At 36.6% G+C, this 23051-nt stretch overlaps 2 protein-coding genes across 5 annotated transcripts; one reads left to right on the top strand and one right to left on the bottom strand.

Moving 5' to 3' along the window:
- The first annotated feature begins 215 nt into the window (after positions 1–215).
- On the top strand, positions 216–15578 carry LOC103698051 (katanin p80 WD40 repeat-containing subunit B1 homolog KTN80.4-like). Of its 3 annotated transcripts, none has more exons than XR_005506819.1 (19): positions 216–712; positions 1069–1199; positions 1355–1472; positions 1579–1805; positions 2075–2177; positions 4418–4488; positions 6451–6525; positions 6593–6736; positions 6875–7052; positions 7171–7269; positions 7391–7918; positions 9579–9635; positions 9719–9837; positions 10662–10787; positions 12027–12105; positions 12183–12295; positions 14410–14526; positions 14620–14688; positions 14939–15578. XR_005506819.1 is itself a non-coding variant. In XM_039115446.1 (19 exons), the coding sequence occupies exons 1-18, from the start codon at positions 682–684 to the stop codon at positions 14668–14670; spliced, it is 2355 nt and encodes a 784-aa protein (XP_038971374.1). In that variant the 5' UTR covers positions 217–681; the 3' UTR covers positions 14671–14688; positions 14939–15578. The 3 variants fall into 3 exon arrangements, 2 of the variants coding, with proteins under 2 accessions (XP_038971374.1, XP_008778233.2); XM_039115446.1 differs by having other exon boundaries at positions 217–712; positions 12027–12101; positions 14418–14526; XM_008780011.4 differs by having other exon boundaries at positions 219–712; positions 12027–12101.
- Positions 15579–16004: 426 nt separating this feature from the next.
- On the bottom strand, positions 16005–21916 carry LOC103698038 (rRNA-processing protein UTP23 homolog). 2 transcript variants are annotated; one of them, XM_026801526.2, is made up of 7 exons: positions 21549–21916; positions 21361–21441; positions 21128–21248; positions 20476–20754; positions 19606–19671; positions 18698–18777; positions 16005–16307 (listed from the first exon to the last, which is right to left on the bottom strand). In XM_026801526.2, the coding sequence occupies exons 1-6, from the start codon at positions 21737–21739 to the stop codon at positions 18715–18717; spliced, it is 801 nt and encodes a 266-aa protein (XP_026657327.2). In that variant the 5' UTR covers positions 21740–21916; the 3' UTR covers positions 16005–16307; positions 18698–18714. The 2 variants fall into 2 exon arrangements, with proteins under 2 accessions (XP_026657327.2, XP_008778215.2); XM_008779993.2 differs by lacking the exon at positions 18698–18777 and having other exon boundaries at positions 21549–21913.
- Between the last annotated feature and the right edge of the window lie 1135 nt (positions 21917–23051).

Below are 23051 nucleotides of genomic sequence, written 5' to 3'. Positions count from 1 at the left end.
TTAGTATATCACAATAATTGCCCTCCCGACCCCAACCCTCCATCTATATTATACTTTTTTATTTTACAAAATCTTGGAGAGAGAGAGAGAGAGAGAGAGGGTCAAATGAGCCGGAGCATTCCGTAGGTCAAATCAAATCTCTTACTTGCTGTAAAAATAATGACACAGGAAAGGGGATGGAAACAAATGGCTACGGGCAAAGGGAACAGAGAGGGAAGGGGGCGGAGGGAAAAATTGAAGTTGATTTAGAATTGTTAGTAGGAAGAAAGAAAGATGCGGTGAGGTAGGGGAGAAGGTTGGGTCTTTTTGGAACCCGACTGTCCAAGAAAGCTGCATTTCTTCTTCCCTCTTCTTCTCGCCTTTCTCTATCTTTCTCTCTCTCGCCCCATCGAACGTAGCGAAGAAAGGCACAGCTCTCTCGTCTCCAAGAAATACCCATCGGAGGTTTATACGGCGAAATAGCGGCGGCGGTGGCGGCTATTCGGGGGAGGTCTTGCTCGACGGTAGACTGGTTCTCGGTGGATGGTGGACCGAACGTTGTCTATCTTTTTGAAGCGAAGACATGCCGGGGTGTTTTCTTGAGATCCGGGTGGCGCTTGGTGGGCTCGTAGTGTCGGCGTTGTTGGATCCCTAGAAGACGACAGAGACGGTGCTCGTTCTGATTTCTTGGTTCCCAGCTTGATGGCGGCCACCAAGCGCGCCTACAAGCTACGTATCCTTTCCATTTCGCTTCTGTTTTTCGATGAAAGAAAGAATAAATCTTTCTAGGGTTTGGTAGATATCAATGAAGAAAGTGCGTTATTGGATTAAACCTCATTTATTTGATCTCTTCTGCTGTTATTGTTTCTTCCGTTTTATAAAGAAATGATTTGTGGGTTTAGGTACGGTTCCTGAGGTCTTTCTTTCTTTGGTATTGTTCTGGATCTTCGTTTTTTGCTAAGATTGTTCTGGATCTTCGCAGCCGGGTTCCTGTGATCTTTGATTGGCGGTGTTAATGGAAATAGAAGTAAATAATTTGGATTTGAACTTAGAGATGAAATTTCGATGCCTTGACCGCGTTAAATATAGAGGAGTTTGTGGCACATTCTTCCAATGTCAATTGCCTCAAGATTGGGAGGAGAACCTCGAGGGTTCTTGTCACGGGAGGAGAAGACCACAAGGTCAATCTTTGGGCTATTGGGAAGCCCAATGCCATATTGGTGGGTGCTATTGGTCCCTTTCTGCTATTTGCTTTGCATTTCCTTTTGTGCATTGTATAGAAGTGCTTCAGAAGTTCAAAATTTGCAACGGGATTGTGGTTTTTCTAAGCAAAGAATATGTTTGAACCGTTCATGTCTTTGCTGGTGATCTGCAGAGCCTAGCTGGCCATACAAGTGCAGTAGAGTCAGTATGTTTTGATTCGTCGGAAGTATTAGTGGCTGCTGGAGCAACCAATGGCACAATAAAGTTGTGGGATTTAGAGGAGGCAAAAGGTATGGACCTATTCTCACTCTTACAGAATGTTTAGAATGCTCATGACAACTGAATTAATGATTGGCGGCTTCCTGGCAATGACTGGCTTTGCTTTCTGTTTTTCAGTTGTTCGCACTCTTACTGGTCACAGGTCAAATTGTGTATCAGTTGACTTTCACCCGTTTGGGGAGTTCCTTGCTTCTGGGTCATTGGATACGAATCTAAAGATATGGGACATCCGAAGGAAGAGCTGCATTCATACGTACAAAGGCCACACTCGAGGTGTTAATGCTATTAGATTCACTCCTGATGGTCGCTGGGTTGTTTCTGGTGGGGAAGATAATATCGTGAAGGTATGGGCTGCTGCCTCACTTTGGTAGTTCCAAAAAGATTGCAAAAAGAAACTCAGAATTCATTTGCACTTACTTTTTATTGTTTAGTAGTTCTCATAAAGAATTAAATCATAGTGTAAGCAGTTGCATATAAATGAGGAAAGCCTCCTCAAACATTTTTAGCATGCCTTCATTATCACTTAAAATTGCAAACATATTCGTAGTTGCACTAATATCCTATTTGTCACAAATTTCTTACAAGTCATGCTCTAAAATCCTTGTCTCTCCAGCTCTGGGATCTGACTGCTGGGAAGCTTTTGCATGATTTTAAGTGCCACGAGGGTCAGATTCAGTGCATAGATTTTCATCCTCATGAGTTTCTCCTTGCAACAGGTTAGCTAGAATCATTCTCAATTATATTATTAATATGAGTATGAATGCTTGGTAGATCAATCAGATGCATAGTACAATCCAAAGAAATTTGAGAAGAAATCTTGGAATAGGCTTTCTGAGCATCCTTTTTTTTTTAAAAAAAAAATTAAAATTGGTGAAACAATAGCAAAGGATATATGCAAATTGAATTTAGGAACTTATTATTATTTTTGTTTTGAATATTTTTTTTTATAAGTTCAAGATTAACAAATAAAATGTATCTATGTCGTCCACAGAACTTGAAGACCAGCCTAGAAGAGCAACATAATTTGACTATTTTCTCCAGTAAATGAAGGGTCGAATAGTAATTTTCCATTGAAAATACCTATTTTTCTGACCTAACATATTGATTTGATTTTTATATATCCAAGATAAATCTATATATTGTAGGTGAAAGAATTGAAAGGGTGATGCATCAAGGTTACTGAAAGCATCCTCAATAAAGCAACTTCAGCTTAAAAATTATGTAGTGGAATGGTACAATATTACATCATGGTTCAAGCGGACAGGAAATGGGAGCTCAAGTACAAGATATTCATTTTCCAAGGATGGGCTTAATAAGCAATCCCTTATTCCATGTTTGCAACAATACCATTTGTTTCTCAGTTTTTGGACTCATGGAATGACTATTAGTTGAACAGGTGAAATGAATGTCTAAATTCATGCTGTCTAGAAGGATCTGACATGTGATACTTAGGAAAAGTTAGTAGAACGTCACATTTGTACCTTGTTTGTGCATTTCCAGTTGTGTAGGATAATTTGCATATGGATAAGGCCACAGCTGAATAGAGTCAGTAAGACTTTAAACTATTTGCTAGATTGGCAAGGAGCTGACCTGAAATGTTATCATGGTGTGAACATGAGCTTTGTAGTAGGAGTGTCATGGAGCATCCAAATTTCTGACACATCAAGCATTCATGCAAAATTGTGTGGGAATATTGGCAAATAGACCATTGCATGTTCAAGCATTTAAACTGAAAGGCAAATCATATAGAAAAATATATATAAAAAGGATGCATTTTAATACCTGAATATAGAATGAGTTAGTGCATAAGCAACTATTTCGTGCTAAATGTTACACGCACCCGGATACTGGTGTCAGGTCATTGTGCATGTTTAACTTTTAGATCTTTCTCATCTTTAAAACTTGTGACATGGGTTTGTTTTGGGTAGGGGTGTGAACTTGGAAAGATAGATATTTGAATAAACAAACTTCTTCCTGGACCCGTGCCATGATTTCTTTTGATACCTAGGTCATGTCATTGCCAACATGGATACTCTGGGGTAAACCTATGGATCTAGATAGCATATCCTATATGGTATCTAGATAACAAATTTCTTAAAGAAAAAAATTACATCGCAAGATTTTTGCATCTAGGAACTAGTTCATTCAGTGTTATGTTTGTAGTATAACAAAATCGTGTACTACAAAATGGCTTTGGAGTGATAATGGAGTGATGAACGAGTAATGAAGTATCTTTGGAGTTCTAAAAGTTCCAGTTCACAGAAAGGAACTTCTTTTTTTAAGGAATATCCTGAACTTGGTTCAAGTTGGTCATTTAATATATCCTGCTCAATAGATTTGAGCTTAATTCTGTAACTTGGGTTTCTCATTCTTGATTTGGTAGGTTGTTGCAGTTTGATATTTCTAAACTAATTTTCTAGGCACTATTTTTCAAATATGCTACCATTTCTGTAATCACGAGATCTTGAACTTTAATATTTTTTTTCCTAAATGCGTGCATTGTACTAATAAATAAAAATTGTGTCATTCACTTTCTCTTAAAGCATTATCCTATGAGTTACATGGAAAGCTTATAACATGCATAGTTATGGCACTTTATGATAAGGTCAGCTGGTATTTTTTAGGTTTTCTTGTATAGAGTTGCTTTTCTCTGCATGATACGTAATTCTAGGTAGAACTCAGTTTCTTTATTAAGAATCAAAAGTAAGGTTCACTGTCTTGGTAACGGATCTTGTTCCTGTACCATCCTGGTATGGTGTCAGAACATCCAGCACGATAGTCGGTTTGATGTATCAACACTCGATATGCTCTCTGTATGATGTACCGGTACAGAATGCACCAGTACCAACCGATGCAGTGTATCATGATTAGAAGAATATATACATTTGACCTATATGTGTCCTTATTTGTCTTAACTATCTTGTTTACTGATTACTTTTCAAAACTCATGATGCAGGCTCAGCTGATAGAACTGTAAAATTCTGGGACCTTGAAACTTTTGAGTTGGTTGGATCTGTTGGGCCTGAGGTATTCTGATAAGTTATAACTTTATTGAAATTGGCTTGTATTTTATTTAGATCTATGTTAATTATAGTTATTTGTAAAATGCCCCATTACTATTTTAATTTTTATTAATGCTATATTCTAAGTATTGGTGATATTGATATAGGCACTGTTAGTCTTTTATATAATTTCAATTTTGCTCAGTAGATCCCTAGAGAAGTGGGAGTTATTTGGGGTTGGGATTGCATTTGAGGTGATCCGGGTTAGATGATGTTTTGAAGATAGGGGTTGTTTGGATCTTACTTTGAGACAAACACCCAGATTTCTAATCGGTGTTACCAAGACACTTGCATCCGGCTTCAGAAATCTGTGTCGAATACGTGTCTGAGTTGATTATGTATTATACACCTGGATACTTTTGAAGTTCTATAGGTGTCACTTTTAAGATTAGCAGAGAGTTGAACTCTTTCAAAAATGAGTTTGATCCTCCATTTTTATGTTTGGAGTGAGTATTAACTGCTTTTAATGATTGGCCAAGGATTTAGGGATTGAAATAACTTGGCAAAATATTATTTTCATTATATTCTTGAGTTAATTGGACAGTTTGAATGAGGAACATGTATATTGGAAGACCTTAACAACAATATATCCGCAAAATTTATTTTTAATCTTTAAGCAAACAATATTAAAGTATAAAGATATATAATTTAGTTAAACTTATAATTTATCGTACATATGCCTATATATCTTGTTATCCCACTTACCAATTCAAACATTTGGATATGTGTCCAAATTGTATCTGTTTCGATGCAACATTGCTTCTAATAATTGGTACAAGGTGGTTTGGTTCTGTCTACTTTGGAAGATCCTTCCTAAACAAGAGATTGTTGAGATCAAAGAGTAGGTGGGACATCACTGAATTGGCCAGCATTATCGTGATTGATGTTCCCCTTTTTACATAAAAGAATCTTCTTCTTCTTCTTCTTTATTTGTTTTTCTTTCCAATGGAGGGTGATAGTAGATGGCAACTGTTCTTACCTTTTCACGTGGGGTGATAGTAAATATGGAAATATATCTGTTCTTACCTTTTCATGTAGGTTAGGATGGTTTTGTTATTAAGGACGTCCGGAGAAGTTGTGACATACTCTGGATGTGTTTGCAATATTTTGCAATAACACTTGCATGTTGGAATGGAAGGGCCTTTGTGTTGGATGATGAAGAAGACTTGTAACTTATCTCCTCTTAACTTGCAGTTTGGAAAGAGAATTAGCTTTGTTAAGAGAAACATAAAGGAAATCGTGGCTAACAACATTATGAGAATGACAGGATTTTGGTATTTGAAATAATTGGGGGTTGTTCGGTGGGGATATGGGTGCAGAAATTTGAAATTTTGAGTCCTTCTTTTGTATCATTTATTTGCTTTGTTTTCTGGTTTCCAGCTCCAATAAAAAAACAAGAAAATGTGATTTTGGAAGCAGGAGTGATATGCCAAATCATTTGCCACAATCAACAAACCTCATCCAGTTTGGAGTTTAAGATTAATGCTTCCTTGGACCTTCATTCATCTAGTGATCCTTTAGATGATGCAATAAATTCATTAGCTATAAAACAATTAGAGAAGGGCTTAGAGCTAATTTCGGTGAATTCCTACCCCAACAAAGCTCTCACTTACACATGAAAAAGAAGTTTTCCACTTGTCAATGCTCCTCCATATATGTCTTGAATGTTGGCAGCAAAATCGGCAGTCTTTCACTTCTTTGTATTTTTCGAACTCCATTGAAGTCCTAAAATTCCTGTTCATTGTGTTCTCTTTTGATAGAGGCATTCTGGTAACCCATCTGAGCATTTGCATCTTATTTTATCATTTAGTATTGTTTGAATGTGGTTGCTACTAAACAATGAATGAATGAAGTATCCAGCCTTTTAGTGTTTAACTTCTTGATATAAATGTTTGAAACATTGCTAATTTTCGAACTTCTTCTCCAGATTACTGGTGTACGTTCGATGACATTCAATCCTGATGGGAGAACTCTTCTTTGTGGATTGCATGAAACTCTGAAGGTAAGGTTCATTTTTTCTGTTTGTCTCCATGAACTTGGCTCATATATTAACCTTAATTGCTGTTCAGGTTTTATCCTGGGAACCAATAAGATGCCATGATGCTGTAGATGTTGGTTGGTCTAGACTGTCAGATCTGAACATTCATGAGGGAAAACTTCTTGGATGTTCTCACAATCAAAGTTGCGTTGGAGTTTGGGTTGTGGACCTCTCGGTATGGTCTAATATTCGTCTATTTAAGTCTCATGGGTGTGCTGACCAATCCATTCTGGGATTTGGCAAATGTAATCTATTTTAAAATGTGATAAAGTCAAATTGGTTTTTTGAGAATACCTGACATATTGAATTACAGCACATTAAGCCATATGCAGTTGCTAGTGCTGCAAGGTCAAATGGTCATTCGGAATCAAAATCCACTTCAAGTGGTAATTTGTCTTTGCAAGCTGGCAACAATTTAAAGACAAGTGTGGGGAGGATATCAGTTTCACAAAATTCAGAGCTAGTAGTCAAGGAGGCAAAGCCTGCAGCAGGTAGGTTATTCGTCTTTCTCAAATGTGCTTACATTCATTTAGTTTTTGTATTTGAGACTGAGACAGTAGAAAATGGTTGAAACAATCCTTATTTTTTTATTCCTTTCTAAAACTGAAGCTACTGGAACCGGCCCTGGCACCCCTCAAAGGATTGGAATGAGCGCTGGTGCAAAAGTAACTGCAGTGAATTCAGCAGCAGCACCTGGTGCTGCTGAATGTAGGTTATTTGTCTTTCTCAAATGTGCTTACATTCATTTAGTTTCTGTATTTGAGATGTCTGAGACAGTATAAAATGGTTGAAATAATCCTTATTTTTTTATTCCTTTCTAAAACTGAAGCTACTGGAACTGGTCCTGGCACCCCTCAAAGGATTGGAATGAGCACTGGTGCAAAAGTAACTGCAGCGAATTCAGCAGCAGCACCTGGTGCTCCAACTCTGAAGAGAAGTTCATCAAAGACTCATGGTTCAGCCAATATTCAGACTTTCAGCAAGAATGATGTCATACCTGTTATTGTCCCCAGAACTAACTTGAGAGTGGAGCTGGGCTCTGATTCTAGAAAAGAAAATGGCACTGGAAGAACACTACCATATAATGTCCAGTCCAAATTTTCTGATTTCCGGCAGTTATCAAATATCAGAGATGATTCAGATAGAATAGATACTTTCATTCAATCTGGATTCATGGGCAATAAGAACTTTGAATCAAATGAAGTTTTGGACCAAGATTTTCAATCTACTGGCAGTGGTGTAGATCCTCCATTGGGTGCTGGAGAACATAACCTGGGTGATGTTAAACGCAGTGTGACTGGGAAGCTGGGAGCGAGTTTGTTGACGGAGCCAAGCACTAGTTACAACCATGAAAGTTGTATGTTCAGAATCATAGTAATTCAACATAATGTAAATTTAATTTTAGATATTGCTTTTAGATGCTTTTATTCTGGACCTTGTCTTTTACATTCCACTTGTATATGCCTTCTCATTCTGTTTCATTATTTCTTTTCAGCTCCTTTCATCATTTTTGCTTTCTATATTATTAGTGCAGAATAAAGCTCTCTATGCCTTGCAACATTGAAGACTTTATTTCATCTTTACTTGCACTCAACTATGTAATTATTGTTAGTCTTCAGTGGTGCTATGTGTTTTTATAAATTAACAATGTCAAAACACACACAGATAACATATTTGCTTGTTTATGTTCTTTCTTGCCTCTTGTACTTTTCAATGCATATGATGTAACTCCTTTGGTGATGCTGATAGTACATTAAATTGCTTGAAGTTGAAAGGTGTGCCTATGTGTATCACTTTCTTTCATCAAATATAAGTTTTTTACTTTGTTTCACAAATCACTCTTCTTTTCTCTTATCATTTAGGTGCAAAAGGAAAGCCTTTTGAGACATTTCTACTTTCCCCAATTGCAATGATATCATGTTCTTGAAGGGTTTCTGTTATGTGTAATTCCTGTATGGTAAAATTTTAGTACTTGCACCTTAATGGTAAGGTTGGTGATGAATATGACGTCTTGTTCTGTTCATATATTGTGTTTATCTACGAAATTAAAATAACCAAGTGCTAATGTGTCTTTCTAAAGAAAAATAATATTCAAGAGACAAATCACTAAAAAAAAATTATACAGTGCATGTTTATCTTTTATTATGCCCTTGTCTAATAGATGCAATTGCTGCGTCATATTATGAAACCATATAACCGTAACATGAAGGTCATACTTATAACTATGTAGCTAGTTCGCAAAAATGTTTTGCCATTCTATAGGTTAGAGATTTCCTACCTATTAGGGAAAAGGGGTTGGAGCAGATCTGGGGATGTGGGGGCGGGGAGGTGAATCACTTGGACAATTCATATAAAAAAGGAAGTGCTTGGGAAGCGGGCGTGAGGGTAGAGCTTCCAGACAACTTCAGAAGTGGTGGGGCACCCTAAGTTTCCTGCTACTAAGGATTAGAGGTAGAGAGAGAAGGCTATCTTCAACTCTTCAATGTTTCATATTTGATATATAATAATTTTAGGATTATTTCTATATATCCAGATTCTTCATAGGTGCTGGGAGGTGAGCCACTCAGAGAATTTGTAAAAAGGGAAGTGATTAGGAAGCGGGCATGAAGGTGCATTTATCTTGAAAACAATGCAAGAATCAATACCTGTATGGGTGCTGATAATTTTTTGAACACAAGGACCTTAACTAATTGGAGGGATCAATTTGACAAGATATTATCCATTCACGTTATTGATTTTCCCTACATGACTTAGATACAATGCCAGATCACACAATTGAATTTCTGGCTACTTGGTTAAAATACTGTCTACCAGAAATTGTGGAACTCAACTGCTTCAATTTTTACTTTAGTTACTTATTTTTTTAATTTTGCATTTTGCTTGAAAGAAGCCCTCTGTGTTAAACACTGGCATGTCAATGTTGTAAATTTCTAGTTTAGCAATTTTTGCTATTGCAATTACTATGAATTCCCTGTAGAATCTGATTGATGCTCAAAATTGGCACATGTATGTCTCAGATAACTTTAGGGCCCATAAGCCAAGGGAGACATGCTCTGTGGAAGTTCTAAAAGGAGGTATCTTTTCCTGCTTATTGTCAATGGATGAATATGAGAGAAATGTTTGGCTTTGTGTATTTAATTTTAAGAGCACTTTCTAGGTAAAACAAGATCACTTGTCGCAAGTTGGGAAAGGAGAGAACGATCTCCTAACTATGAGAGTCCAACACCCAGCAGTTCTTCTGAGACTATAACTGCTACTGATGTCTCATATTCTTTGGTATTGTTTCCACCTCACCTGCTTGTAACCATCACTGTGCAGCGAAGCTTCCATTTTAAATTAGAACTTTTTTTCATTGTTGTACGTTGTAAAGTTTTGATTAGGTGGGCAGTTGCTTAATCTATCATTGGCCAAGCTCAAACAGCAAATAATATTTGTTAATGCATGGATATAAAAATCTTATACTGCTTGCAGAAATATGATAATGCCATACACCTTCTTGATTCATGTCAATCTCTTTACAAAACAGTTCGAAACTATTGCTGGTTATTGTTTTCATTCTTGCAGAAACTCTTCTTGAAATATTTATGCATAATAGTTAACCATCTGATGAATACATATCTTAGTAAGCCTTTTCTTTAAAATAAAAAATTGCTCATGGCATTCTTCTCCTTTTTGTCTCGAATGATTTTACTTGGATTTTGTAATGACCTTTTGCCCTCGCAACTTCATCCTTGGTCAACTGATTTTCTCCCATGATTTTTCTTATTTTTATGCATTTTCATGGCTCTTGAACTTCAGTGAATTCAGGATGCTTATCCAACATGAAGTGCAAAAATTGGAATCACATATCTCTATAGCTTACATATTTAAGACTCCAAAATCCGAATTAAGATGTGTGGACTTGTTTGATATATACTAGTACATCATAGTATACTTTGCATCCGATGCCTGCCCTCCAGTCCCTGGTTTGCCTTGTTTATATAGGTCAAACAACAGTAGAACAATTATTGTTTGCAATGTTTGCTAATTTGTTGGTATATCACCTTCTTTTTCCTCCATATATCTGCTCATACGATATTATGTTTAATTATGTCAAACAGAGGGGGCGCTCTCAATTTGTTGAAAAGGAAACAATCTCTGCTAATGATGAAGATGCTATCATTGATCTGATGGAACGGCACAAACAATTCCTAGACTCAGCAGAGACTCGGTTGACGAAATTACAGGTGATTTCTCATGATGAATTTGCTTGCAAACATTATTGCTTTGCATGCGAACATGATAAAACTTATTACTTTATATGTAGTCACTATTTCAACCGGGTTGTGGCTTCAAGGATAATAATTAATGACATCCATCAGCTTAGAAACATATCATGTTTAATACAATTTTTGATTAAAGTTTCAGAAAAAAACTTTAAATTATCATATCATTGGTTTCTCATTCTAAATTTCATTTTATTGCTGTCATATTATTCTTTGAATTATTGATTAACTGTCATCTCTTGAACAGATCCTCAAATTGGTTGCATGTAGCTAATTTTCTATGGGACAATGCGTGTCTTACTTTCTTTTGTCTTGAATTTTCGACTTTTCGTTTGGAAGCAGTGGGGATTCTACCTCCTTACTTCTCCCCTGTCGGACTTTAACTTTACAGGTTATGCTGACTGGTGACAAGTATCATCCTATAAGAATGCTACATATCTGCGGTACTGAGTACTCATTGTGCAGAAACAACCCAAATTAATACAATGAGAATGGCAATTACTAAGACATTTTTCCTACATACTTAAAGATACTTTGACTAGTTTTCATTGATTATGACTTTTTTGTGCATGCATAAACATTGTATGCATGCATGCATGCATGTATGTGTAATCCAAAGAAAAAGCAATTCATTAGGTAGAAAACTTTTTCTCCAAGTTGGAAATTTGCGCAATTGCCATATTTTGGCTAAAGTCGCATGAACAACCTGAAAACATGCTAGAAGTTTGCAAATAGGAGGTTGGTAGCATTGCATTTCATGCATACGTTGTACTGTCGTTGATCCAGAACAGAATTAGAATGATGGTTAAAAAAGAAAAGAAAAGGCATTTATCATATTACATACTTATCACAAATCATCAGAAGTGTCCAGTTCAATTGCTTATTTTCTCTTACTCCATCCTATTGGACTAGCTTCATAATCATATTGTTATTTATTTGTTCAGTTTGACGACTGAAATTGTGACCTATTTCTGTTTATCGTGAATACTGCAATCTTTAGCTTTGATGAAAGTTGCGCTTTATTCCATGACATCATGATCAGGAAAAAAGTTTTCATAGCTTTCTAGCATCGTTTAATGATTTTCAAATTCAAACAAATGATCCAGACCTCTAAGGAATGAGCACAGATGACTTTATTGCTGCATGTAATTTGATATTTATTCCTATAGATTGCATCTGAACCTTATGTATGACTTACAGGTTGTTCACGAACTTTGGGAAAGAAATGATTTGAGGGGTCTCATCAATGCAGTGGAAAAGATGTCTGATCATGCTGTAGGTATTTTATGGATCTTTTTTGTTAATAGGTGTTAGTTGAAAAGAGTTGGATGTTACCTTGATAATCCCATAATGCAGGTCTCTGCTGATGTAATAAGCATTTGGACAGAAAAAAGTGATAATGTATCTCTGGATATATGCAGTGGTCTGCTACCAGTCCTCACTAGCCTTCTAGAGAGTAAGATGGATAGGTACGCTTCATTGTCCTTGTAGTGATTTATGTTATAGCATAGTTGTATGCAAATGGGCCAGTCCAGGGCAGAGAAAATCTAAATTTTCAATAGGTCTGGCCTCATAACCGGGGCTCTATGAGGTAAAATCTTCTTTGTCCTGCCTGTATCATCATATGGTGCAAGCATGATAGGCTCTGCTTGCATCTAGCATCCTTATAAATAATTTCTTTTAGTACTGGGTGGGCCCCATTCTTCGGCAACTCTTGGCAGAGCCAAAAATTATAATAGCTGTCTGAGTTTGGTCAATTCCATAGATTCAGCTCACTTAAATATGAGGTATATCTTCAGTCAAAACCTGTATCATGTGTTTTACTTTTTGTTGTTGCATTAGAAGATAGTGTTTTTTTTTTTTGGAAAATAAAATAGGCTAGGAGGGGCTAATCTCCATTTTCTACTCTATATCCACCCCATCCCTCAAGGGCTGATTTCAATCGGATTCGAACCCCTGCCCCCTTCCCCAAAAGTCAAGGGGTATATCGTCCAAGCATGTGCTTGGTGATTATTGTTACAGGTTGAAAATGTGAAGATTAACTTTCCTAATACTTCATCCTTCTAAAGTATCATGGCCAACTTCTCTTTTTTGAGGCCTAATTGATTATAAACTACTTTATCAATAATGCTGCATCCAAATCCAATGTTCTGCTAAATACACCCCTACCAGTTCATTTTTCATTATTTTTTGGGGTTAAGTCTGATCTCTCTGTAACTTGCTGATGGTTTGCAGACCTCAAATAAGACTTATGTAACTGTTTTTTTTTTTTACCAAAAATGGCGAAGGACTACTGTAAAATTGTTGATATTGTTGAGGGCCAGATGGGATATTTCAGATTATCAGTTTGTCAAGTTCTGTCTATCTCAAGACTGATTTGAAACTACAGCTTTAGCTGTTAATATCGATTCATACTTAATGCTCACAGCTGTGAGTTGATCAGGTATGATTGGATTTTGTCTTGAGCGAAGCCTGATGCATTTCCATTTGGGTTTTGTGAATCAAGTTTTATATTTACATTATTGATCCATTGGTTTTGTCGAGTTGAGTTGGATGAATAATGACCCCAACAGACCATGAGAGAGATGCATAGATTGGGTTAACTGTAACAGTAAAATCATGTACAATAAAGTGGCAAGTATCATATAGACATTACCAAACAACATACTCTGAATAAGATCAGCTAGTAATTACAATTAAGCTATCATTAACAACACAAACATATTATTAACTGGATAAAACCCATTATTGATGGCAAAATTTAGGGCCTATTTGGCATCACTTTTGTTTCTTGTTTTCTATTTTTAAAAATGAAATCATAGAAATCAAGACAAAAAACATATTTGATGTTATTATTTTTTATGTTCTATTTTCAAAAATCAAATTTATTATTTCTAGGAAAATTAAAGTAAGAAATCTTTTTTTAATATCTGCAAACACAAGAAACTTATGTTTTTTATCACTATCACCAACACCACCTCCACCATTCCCACCGTCATACCCTGCCACCATCGCCTCGACCACACCACTGCTGCTATCATCATCATCTTCACTATATTGCTGGTGTCCCCACCACCATCATTACCATCTCCGCCATATTGGCGTTGGCCTCGCCACCAACACCATCGGTGCCTCCATTGTCTCCACTACTACCATCACCTCCATCATCATCGCTATGTTTATAATTTTAAAAATAATTGACTATACTAAACATATCTATATATATATTAAAAATTTTAAAAAGAAATTAGAATTTCTATTTTCTTTTTAAAATAAAAAATGAAAAATGATGCCAAACAACATCTTAGTTTCTCAAATATGAGATTGATCAAGAGAGGTTGCAGGGATACATTTTCTATTAATGAATTCAATTCAAGTTCTGATTTTATATGATGCATATCGACATATTTAAAACAAGCCAGATTTGTGTCGAAACCCTATCCAAATTACTTTGGTTCAGATTGACTGGGTCATTTTTGGGTACGCTTCGGATTGGAAATGGGCCAATCTAATCCACATGCTCATTATTTATAGGAGCAGTAACTTGAAGGGTGGTGCCTTTTACTGACCATCTTTGTTTTAGGCATTTAGGGATTTCCTTGGAGATGCTGTTGAAGCTTGTCAGAACCTTCGGCCCCGTAATCTACTCAACTTTATCAGCTGCTCCATCCGTTGGTGTGGACCTTCAAGCAGAGCAGAGGTTTGTGTTCATTTGACAACATGCTCTTTTTTTTTCAAGTGGAAAGGTACTGGTTCATTTGATTCCCCCATCTCTTTCATTTATCCATGCCAGGCGGGAGCGGTGCAGCTTATGCTTCATCGAGCTGGAAAAGGCCAAGCATAGTCTTTCCACTCTCGCAAGGTGAGTTTACATCCACTGCTATAGGAACTTAAGATATGACCAGGTCTATTGACATGAAGAATCACCAGCATGTCATATCAGGGTCCACAATTGGATGCAACACCGTATTTGACAACAAATTGATTGAAGAATTGTATCTGCAATGTATACCAATTATTTGACTGGAGATGCTATGGCAATAGATGCTGCTCAATGTCTTTTGGAAAACCTTGTACTAATATGATTTTTTTCACTTTTTCCTGTTAAACAGAAGAGGAGGGTCTATTGCGAAGGCCGCACAGGAGCTGAACCTTGCTCTTCGGGAGGTGCAGGAGGTGCTCTGACTGACTTACAGATTTGTATACACATGCATAGGGGCTTGTCATTATTCAGCGCTGTCAACCCACCAATGTAAAGCTGCTTATTAGGAGCTTTTTAGAGAGAGAGAAGGGGGGGGGGGGGGGGGGGGGGGGGGGGGTTGCATCAGGGCACTGAAGGCCAGCAGCAACAACCAAAGTGTTGCCTGCTTTATTTATGCTCGTAAGCTTGCTAGTGGAGCACCAGAAGCTCAAGCAATGATGAACAGGGGCTTTGCCGAGTTGTCTATGTTTGGCAGCAATAGAACAAGAAGCTCAGAAGGTTGATGAACTTCTCCAGAACATAGTGAACTGCTGACCTCGATAGAGAGAACCCATGCTGCCCCGTCATATGACAGTTGCGTTAGGCCTGTATCATTTTTTGTCACATAGCATGGTCCTACAAACTTTGTTTTTCTTGATACTCAAGCCTGGCCCTTCCAGTGTTTGGATGAGAAGGGCCAGGAGCAACTTATGTTCATGTTGCGTTTTCTTTGTATCTCAATTACAGGCAATGGAGAAACTGTTAATTGATATTTCTTAGCAGAATTTAAAGCCTTATTTCTGAATGCTTTATAAATACTAGAAGGTAGAATGAATGGTGTCCACCTTAAATTAACATATGTTGCAGATTCATCTCCCAAGACTCTGTTATGCCTGCTGCTTATTGGAATTGTTTCAAGACAGAAATATGCATTTTCTTTGTTGGTTTTCTAATCGATTGGAAGAAATTTGAGACTATGAAGAACCAAAGGTTGTCCTTCAATAAAAACTTTAGAATATAAAAAAGATCACAATGTATCAGCTTTCTGTTGGTCAACTAACTAGTAATTTTGGCATTGGCTAAAACGCTATTTTCAAAAATTGTGCAAATTTTGAAGGGTTCGAAGCGCCAATTTGGTAAGTTAATGGTGCCATTTATCAGACGCTTCCCACCAATCTATGTGCTTGAGAGTTTACTTTCTGGCTCCACTTTCCATCTTGTTTGAAATCAGCAACATCAAAATTATATTTCATAGATGCAAGACAGGTCGCATTAGAAACATGCACGTATAGTAGTATCCCTTGTTTACAGTCTTCTAATCACACTGCTCAGAGTTGATAAAACAGCCAAAAAGTTCGATGTCAGTAGTTAGCAAACGCTTTCACAGCAATTGACTCTTTGTTGCTTCCTAAATATCATGTTTTTCCTTAACTTCCAGGCTCTCCAAGCTTGCCATCCTTGCGAGTTCTCTTTCGTTTCCTGATCCTCTTTCTTTTTTTAGCACCACCTGCCTGGCCATCCTGCACCAACAGTAAATCATATATTACTGCATAACAATGGAACAGAGACAACATGCAATCAACCAAAAGATGAAATACAGGTTCTCTGAACTATCAATTGCAAACAACAAAAATGATCAAAATCTTAAGATAGTGAAAAAGCTATCAGTTACGGACTCTGAAAAGTGAAAATGATACAGATCATGTGTTTCTATATGTAACCCAAAAACCTTTGGTGAAGCTGACTGTTGCTTGGGAACCTCTAATTATAAACTTCTTGTTTCAGTACAACCATATCATGGTTCTCCATTGATCATATCCTACAGGAAAAAGAAAAATATACAACCATCACGAAACTAATTTGTTTAAACCAATCACGGGCAAGAGAGTGGTCTCGACAAAGTAACATTTTTGCTGTTAGCACTCTGGGAGATCATCGTTGTCATCGGTACTCTTTCTGAGATTATGGATGGCCGCAGAGGAAAGGCTACGGCCTGGTATTTATCCATGCAGCCACTGGTTCATTTTAGATCCAGTGATCCAGGCTGCTGAGCTAGGATATGATGAAAACTAATTATTGCCAAGGAATGCTTGTGGTGTTGCATTTTTCCCCTGTAGCTGCTGGTTCATTTTGAATCTTGGTTCCTAGGCTAGGGCACCAAGAAGACTATCTCAAGGGCCACAGGAACCATAAAATTATGACATTCACTCATACAAACAGAGAATCATCTAATCATCAAATTTATGTCCGTTAAACTTGCATGCTTCATTGTTGATAATATGGTGGATTATCCGCTTAGGTGGATGGGTAGATTAAAAGTGAAATTATTGTGATACTATTTAACAATCCTGAACACTTGTCCAAAACAAAGGACAAGAGTGGATATTGACATTATGTTATTTATTCAAAAATAAACTAAAAAGAAAAGGGAAAAAGTGCAACAACTTCAACAAAATGCTTCAATGCAAAGTTCTCCCCTCCACACCCCCCCCCCACCCCAAAACCAAAAAAAAGGAAAAAAGAAGAGAAAAGAAAAAAAAGGTTCGTAGCCCCTCTAGGAAGATTATGTCCTTTCAATAAGGTCCTTAGCAGGCAACGTGATCTCCTGTTGACATCTAGTGGGATAAGCAATCGGATAAGACCCTCTGGCATCCACATTATCCTTTCACTTAAACAGGTAATAATAGCAACAATGCTGCTCCATACATCCGTCATATCATCTCTATCCTCATAGACTGCCATTAAGCTATCAATAAAATTTCAACTTCCATAATTGCTACAAAATCCATTTGGTGTTGAAGTCACCAAAAGATTAATGTGAGGTCATTCAAGGACCAACAAAATCCCATGCAATGCTAGGTGTCAGAAGTCCCCTCCAAATTGTGTGTATCTTAGTACAATCATACTTTGTTATTCAAAAAAACATGTTATACTCATCTAACACAACATGATTAATATGAAAAATTGATGCTTCGATAAATAACCAGAATATAATTCTCTAAAAGTTGTGTAATACTAAGGTAGAATTTATTTTCTGAAAAAATGGCTTAAGAATCTGACTAAAGGTTTGAGGCCTCATATGCCTCAGTTATTGGTGTCCCCCTTCGTGGGTTTGAACCAAAAGAGATTACTTAAGGTTATTGTAGTCAATTTCCTTTGAAACTGTTTTGTTTAAGGGAAAACTAACTAGCCATCTATGAGACCAAAGCTTGAAAGGCTTAACACTCATTTTGATTGCCATTCTTCTTTTTCTAAATTGAGATAGGGGGATTTGAGCTTAATTATGACAAGATTGAAGAGCTTTCTGAAGATTTGGAAGAATAAGGGCATTAGCTTCCAAAAGATTTAAGGGATCAAACAATATATCTTCCTTACATTACATGGATTAATATGGTGTGGCAACATAATAATGTAAAACAATAAGAAATTCAAGTTTTATTTTTTTTTTATAATTTCAATATATATACAAGCAGATTCTTGTTATATTTCATGAGATCATTATAGGAACAAACTAATTTGAAAAATTAAGTAACTTTTTCTATTTCCCGGCAATCTTAAAATTAGGGACTTTCTAAATTTCAATGTGTGATTTCTTGTATAAGCAAGTTGGGTCTATTGATTACAGTAATTTTAAGTTATTTTCATTGGTTCTCTATACCTCAGTGATTTGCAAGGGGGTTTTAATATTAGAATCGACCATGGAACTAGTCATGGCCAGTCTGCAATGTAGACCACAATCAATCAGTGCACCAGTCAATATTTTGTAAGCCAATATAAGCAAAGGAAAAACTTATAAAATATAAATAAACTTACTTGAGGTGTTCATTTTATATCACCATGCTTATACATGTACATTTTCCAAGAATCATTTCTTAATAGAGAAAAAAGCATATGCATATTCTAGATGAACCTTTTTGTATCTTTTTCTTATCCCAATACTTCTCTTTCCTCCTGTTCTTCCAGTGTTAACATGAATGTTGACTTATTGCCCTACATGTCAAATTAAAATCCAACGAATATGTTAATGAACTCAAACATGGCACTAAATTTACTCTACAAGCACTCTAGCAACTCGAATAAGTTTGAAACTTGAACCAAAATATGTTAATCTGTATTGGGTAGACAGCTCATAACATAACCAAGTTACTCTGCAAACCAGTGAAATATCAATTCAGGGAATACACCTGTCCAGTTGCCCCAGTATTTAATCTTGATGAGATACCTCTTGGCTGTCAATTTTAAATAAATTCTTATTTAAATTTCTAATCCCACTGGAAGTGCAATCCTTTTTATGTTTTAGTCATAACAATTCTTGGGCCCCAAGCTTCCATAAAATCCCTTCACACCTCCATTTTAGCATTCAACTATATCCTCAGTTTATAAATCAACAGTATCATCTGGAAATAACATATATCATTGCACCTCTTTGAATATCAACAATCAATCCACTTATAAGAAGCACAAAGAGAGATCTTATGACCAACAATTTAAAACTCAACAAGGGGTCGAGGTGAAGCAATCAAGCTTTTTTTTGTTAGTTTTCTTTTGCTTATTTGATGCTTGCTTTGGTAATTATATATTTGACAATGTAGTTTTAATGCTTCAAGTTGTTGCTTTTCTTTGGTGTATGCAGTGTTTCAGAATATAGAAGGTTATAGGTTCCTGAACTAGACTTCCAAAACTCTACTGCACTATTTTCCAAGGGAAAATGAAAGAGATGCCAATAAATAACTAAACAAAATTGAAGAGATTAGTATCGACAACCCCAAGATAAAATCACTTGAGCATTCATGGAAAGCATATTGATAATCAACTCACCTCATTCTTTTGGACCAAAGAGTCATCTTTCCTTTTCTTCTTCTTACAAGAAAGTGGGTTTGGGCCCTGTGAAACATCATTAAATGTGTTTTAATGATTAAAGTGGTAAACATCATCAAGAGAGGATAAAATACATCACACATAGCAAGAACTCAGAAAATAAGTAAATATAAATCTTGCATATCCATCTACTGTTTCATTAAAGAAATCAATTTAATAATATAGTTTGTGAACTAGAAAGACTGGCTCTTTCACACTGAAGAAGTTAGCCTTCTTCATAACAAATTTAAACATTTCTATGGAATTTGCTAATGAATAAGATAGCTGAAGGTATACTATCCCAATAAGCATACCACATACAAAACATGCTCAAAATGAACTTAGAAATCAAATGACCAAAATCCCCTCCCCTTCCCCAAGATATCTTGTCTGCTCATGAATATCTCATATTTGTTATGGTAACTAGCACACTACGTGTGGCTATTGTAGCATAAAATTCTTAACCAAGAGGCCTCCTAAAGTACAGGATACAGGCATAAATAGGATACAGGCATAATTGTAGAAAAGCTCATATTTTTGTTTCCATCCTCATGGTGATAAATAAAAAAAGAACAAAAAGAAGAAGAAGAAAAGGAAACAATTATTTTTAAAAAAGAGACTTTGAAGAGCAAAAAAAAGAGATATAAATTGAGCAGGAGGAAGAAAACATCTTTCAAGTTAGTGGCATACAGAACCTCAAGAGGACTCTAAACTCTATCATCCAATTACATTGCTCCAAAAGGTATTACTTATTGGTTGCATTTCCAAACATCAAGTTTAGCTTGTGTAAGAAAGTTGTACTGACAAATATTGATAATGCTAAAATCTAACCTTTGCCTTCTTCCTTTTGAATTTACTCATCTCTGCCACACCAAGCATCTTTTTTGCAGTACTGATCTTTCTCGTAAGCGGTGCTTCTTCCAAAACTTCATTTCCAGAATCATTTGCCAACCCATCCTTTAATTCCCTCTTAAGTAACTTCCGGAATTCTGATTCACTTGCATGCAAGCGTTTCTCTTCAGTGGATTTAACATATTCGCGTTGAGGTGCAGAAGGTTGTTCAATAAAGAGAGAGTTTCTAAGACCATATATCACAGGAATGCCAGGTACCTGCATTCAGAGAAAAAAGTACGATGATTTTTTTACACACAAATAAGCTAAGCAAACTAGATAATCGAATTTTAAAAAGAAAAACTATTGGAAGAAGTGTCTCCAAAGTAATCCAACTGCACATATCCCATTTTTGGGCATATAAACATATAGGAAAAGAAATATTCGAAGCAAATATGCCACTTTGAAAGCCATATCCAACGACTCTCCCAACAGATAATTGCAGGTATGTGAAGCAATAAGATGCACGCATTCACAACACATCTTCAAAATAACTAATCTGAAAAGCATTCGAAAGAAGTCATTGACTCAAAAAGGACGTCATACAATGGACAACGACTGTAATTGGAATCAAAGAGGGAAAAACCCTAACCTCCCGGAACTTTTTCCGGATATCAGCATCCTGGGTGGCAACAAAGTAGTGCTCTGAGTTGCCCTCCCCGATGACCGACTCTATGCAAGCCATGGCACTCACCCTCCTCTCATGATCACACCTACAACAACCACAACATTCATCAACAACCATAAAAACTTAACTTTGGCAGGAAAACGACATGATGAGGAGCGAAGGGAGTAGAAAAAGATAAAAAGAAGGGGGGTGGAGACCTAGCAGTGATGAGCTGCTGAGCGGCCGCAAGAGACTCGTAGTGGGACTCCCCGAGGCTTTTGAGCTCTCCAATGATGCATCTGCGTCGAGATATACGAGAGAGATGAGCAAGAAGCCGGATCGAGGGAGAGACAGAGAGAGAGAGAGAGAGAAAGAGAGAGAGAGAGAGAGAGAGAGACGGGAGGACCTGGTGGTAGATAGGAGGGCGCGCCCGCCGAGGAGGCGGGAGAGAGCGTCGTCGGCGGGGGTGAGGCGGTGAAGGAGGAGGTGGTGGACGAAGGTGCCGTCGCAGAGGACCTTGAAGGGCTCCCGGAACCCGAAGCACGCCGAGAAGAACCGCACCACCTTGCGGTGCCGCTTCTGCTTCTTAACCCTCATCTGTCGATCGAAACCCTGGCCCTAACCCTAATCCGCGTTCCCCACTCCCTCGAGAAGGTGGCTCCGCTCTTCCAACGAAAGAGGCGAGTGGCTGCTGTGGAATCGCCGCCCGGAGCTCCGATCCCACAACAAAACCTAGCGTATATTACTCAAAATTTTAACAATGTTATAGCCCTCGGTCCCTAGCAAATAATACTGAAAATTTTAACTCTTTTTGGGCCTTGGTCCCTAGCGTATATTACCCAAATTTTAACCATGTTATGGGCTTTGGTCCCTTGCGTATATTACCCAAATTTAACTATTATGGGCCGTGTTCCCTTGCGTATACTACTCAAATTGTAACCGTATCATGGGCCTTGGTCTCTTGCATATATTGCTCAAAATTTTAACTGTGTTCCCTTTCTAAGCTACATCTAATAGTTTGAAAATTCTATACTTATCTTCTAAAATTTATTTTTATCCAATACTTTAACTCATAACTTAACAAAATATTAATTGAACCATTAATTTTAAATGGAACCCAAATGTCATGTCAGAAAAATTTAGAAAATGACAAAAATAACGTTTAAGTAATATAACAACCATCCAAAAATATAAGAAAATATGGATATCCTTCTTATAATCCAAAAATAAATTTGACTTTAGTTAAATAATTTCACTAACACTATTAATTTGTAAGTATTGATTTTACAAACTACTGAATGTAAATGTAATAAATATAAATCCGAGGAGAATTTTTGTAATTTACTTTAGAACTTTTTAAGCTTGACTAATAAGACAGCTACAGACCAAAATATTAGGATTTTCTTAAATATAAGCATTATCTAGGATTTTCTCATATTTCTCTAGAATTTTATTTTTAGTAACTTTTTAAAAAAGAATGCTTTGGGTGGCATTCAACCCGAAAGAAAGAGTTCATTATGATACATAGTTGAGGGGAATTGGTGGGATTAAAGGATGCTAGTGCAATTTTTAAAAGGTTGGTCAAATAACAGTATTACATGCAATGCCATGTCGACGCAAGGAAACTTTTTTTATAGTCAGTATTGTTCCCAAGAGTATTTCTCTTTTTAAAGCTTTAGTTTTTTTTTTTTTTGTCTTCAGTTCATATATTTTTTTCTTTTTACTCTAAAAAAAATCTGTTTATCTTTCCTCTTATTTTTATTATGTGTTCTTGTATCTTTCTGTTTGTTTTATTCTATTTTTGTTATTTAGTTTTGTATATTTCTGTAAAAGTGTAATGCTAAGAATGATATGGGTGCCACTCAATCATAGAAGCTCCTTATACCATATGGTTAAGATGAATTGATTC

Source organism: Phoenix dactylifera, chromosome 18 (assembly GCF_009389715.1).
Source record: "Phoenix dactylifera cultivar Barhee BC4 chromosome 18, palm_55x_up_171113_PBpolish2nd_filt_p, whole genome shotgun sequence".
NCBI classification, from domain to species: Eukaryota; Viridiplantae; Streptophyta; class Magnoliopsida; order Arecales; family Arecaceae; genus Phoenix; species Phoenix dactylifera.
Note: the sequence above shows the minus strand (reverse complement) of the source record. Positions and strands in the feature narration are given on the sequence as shown.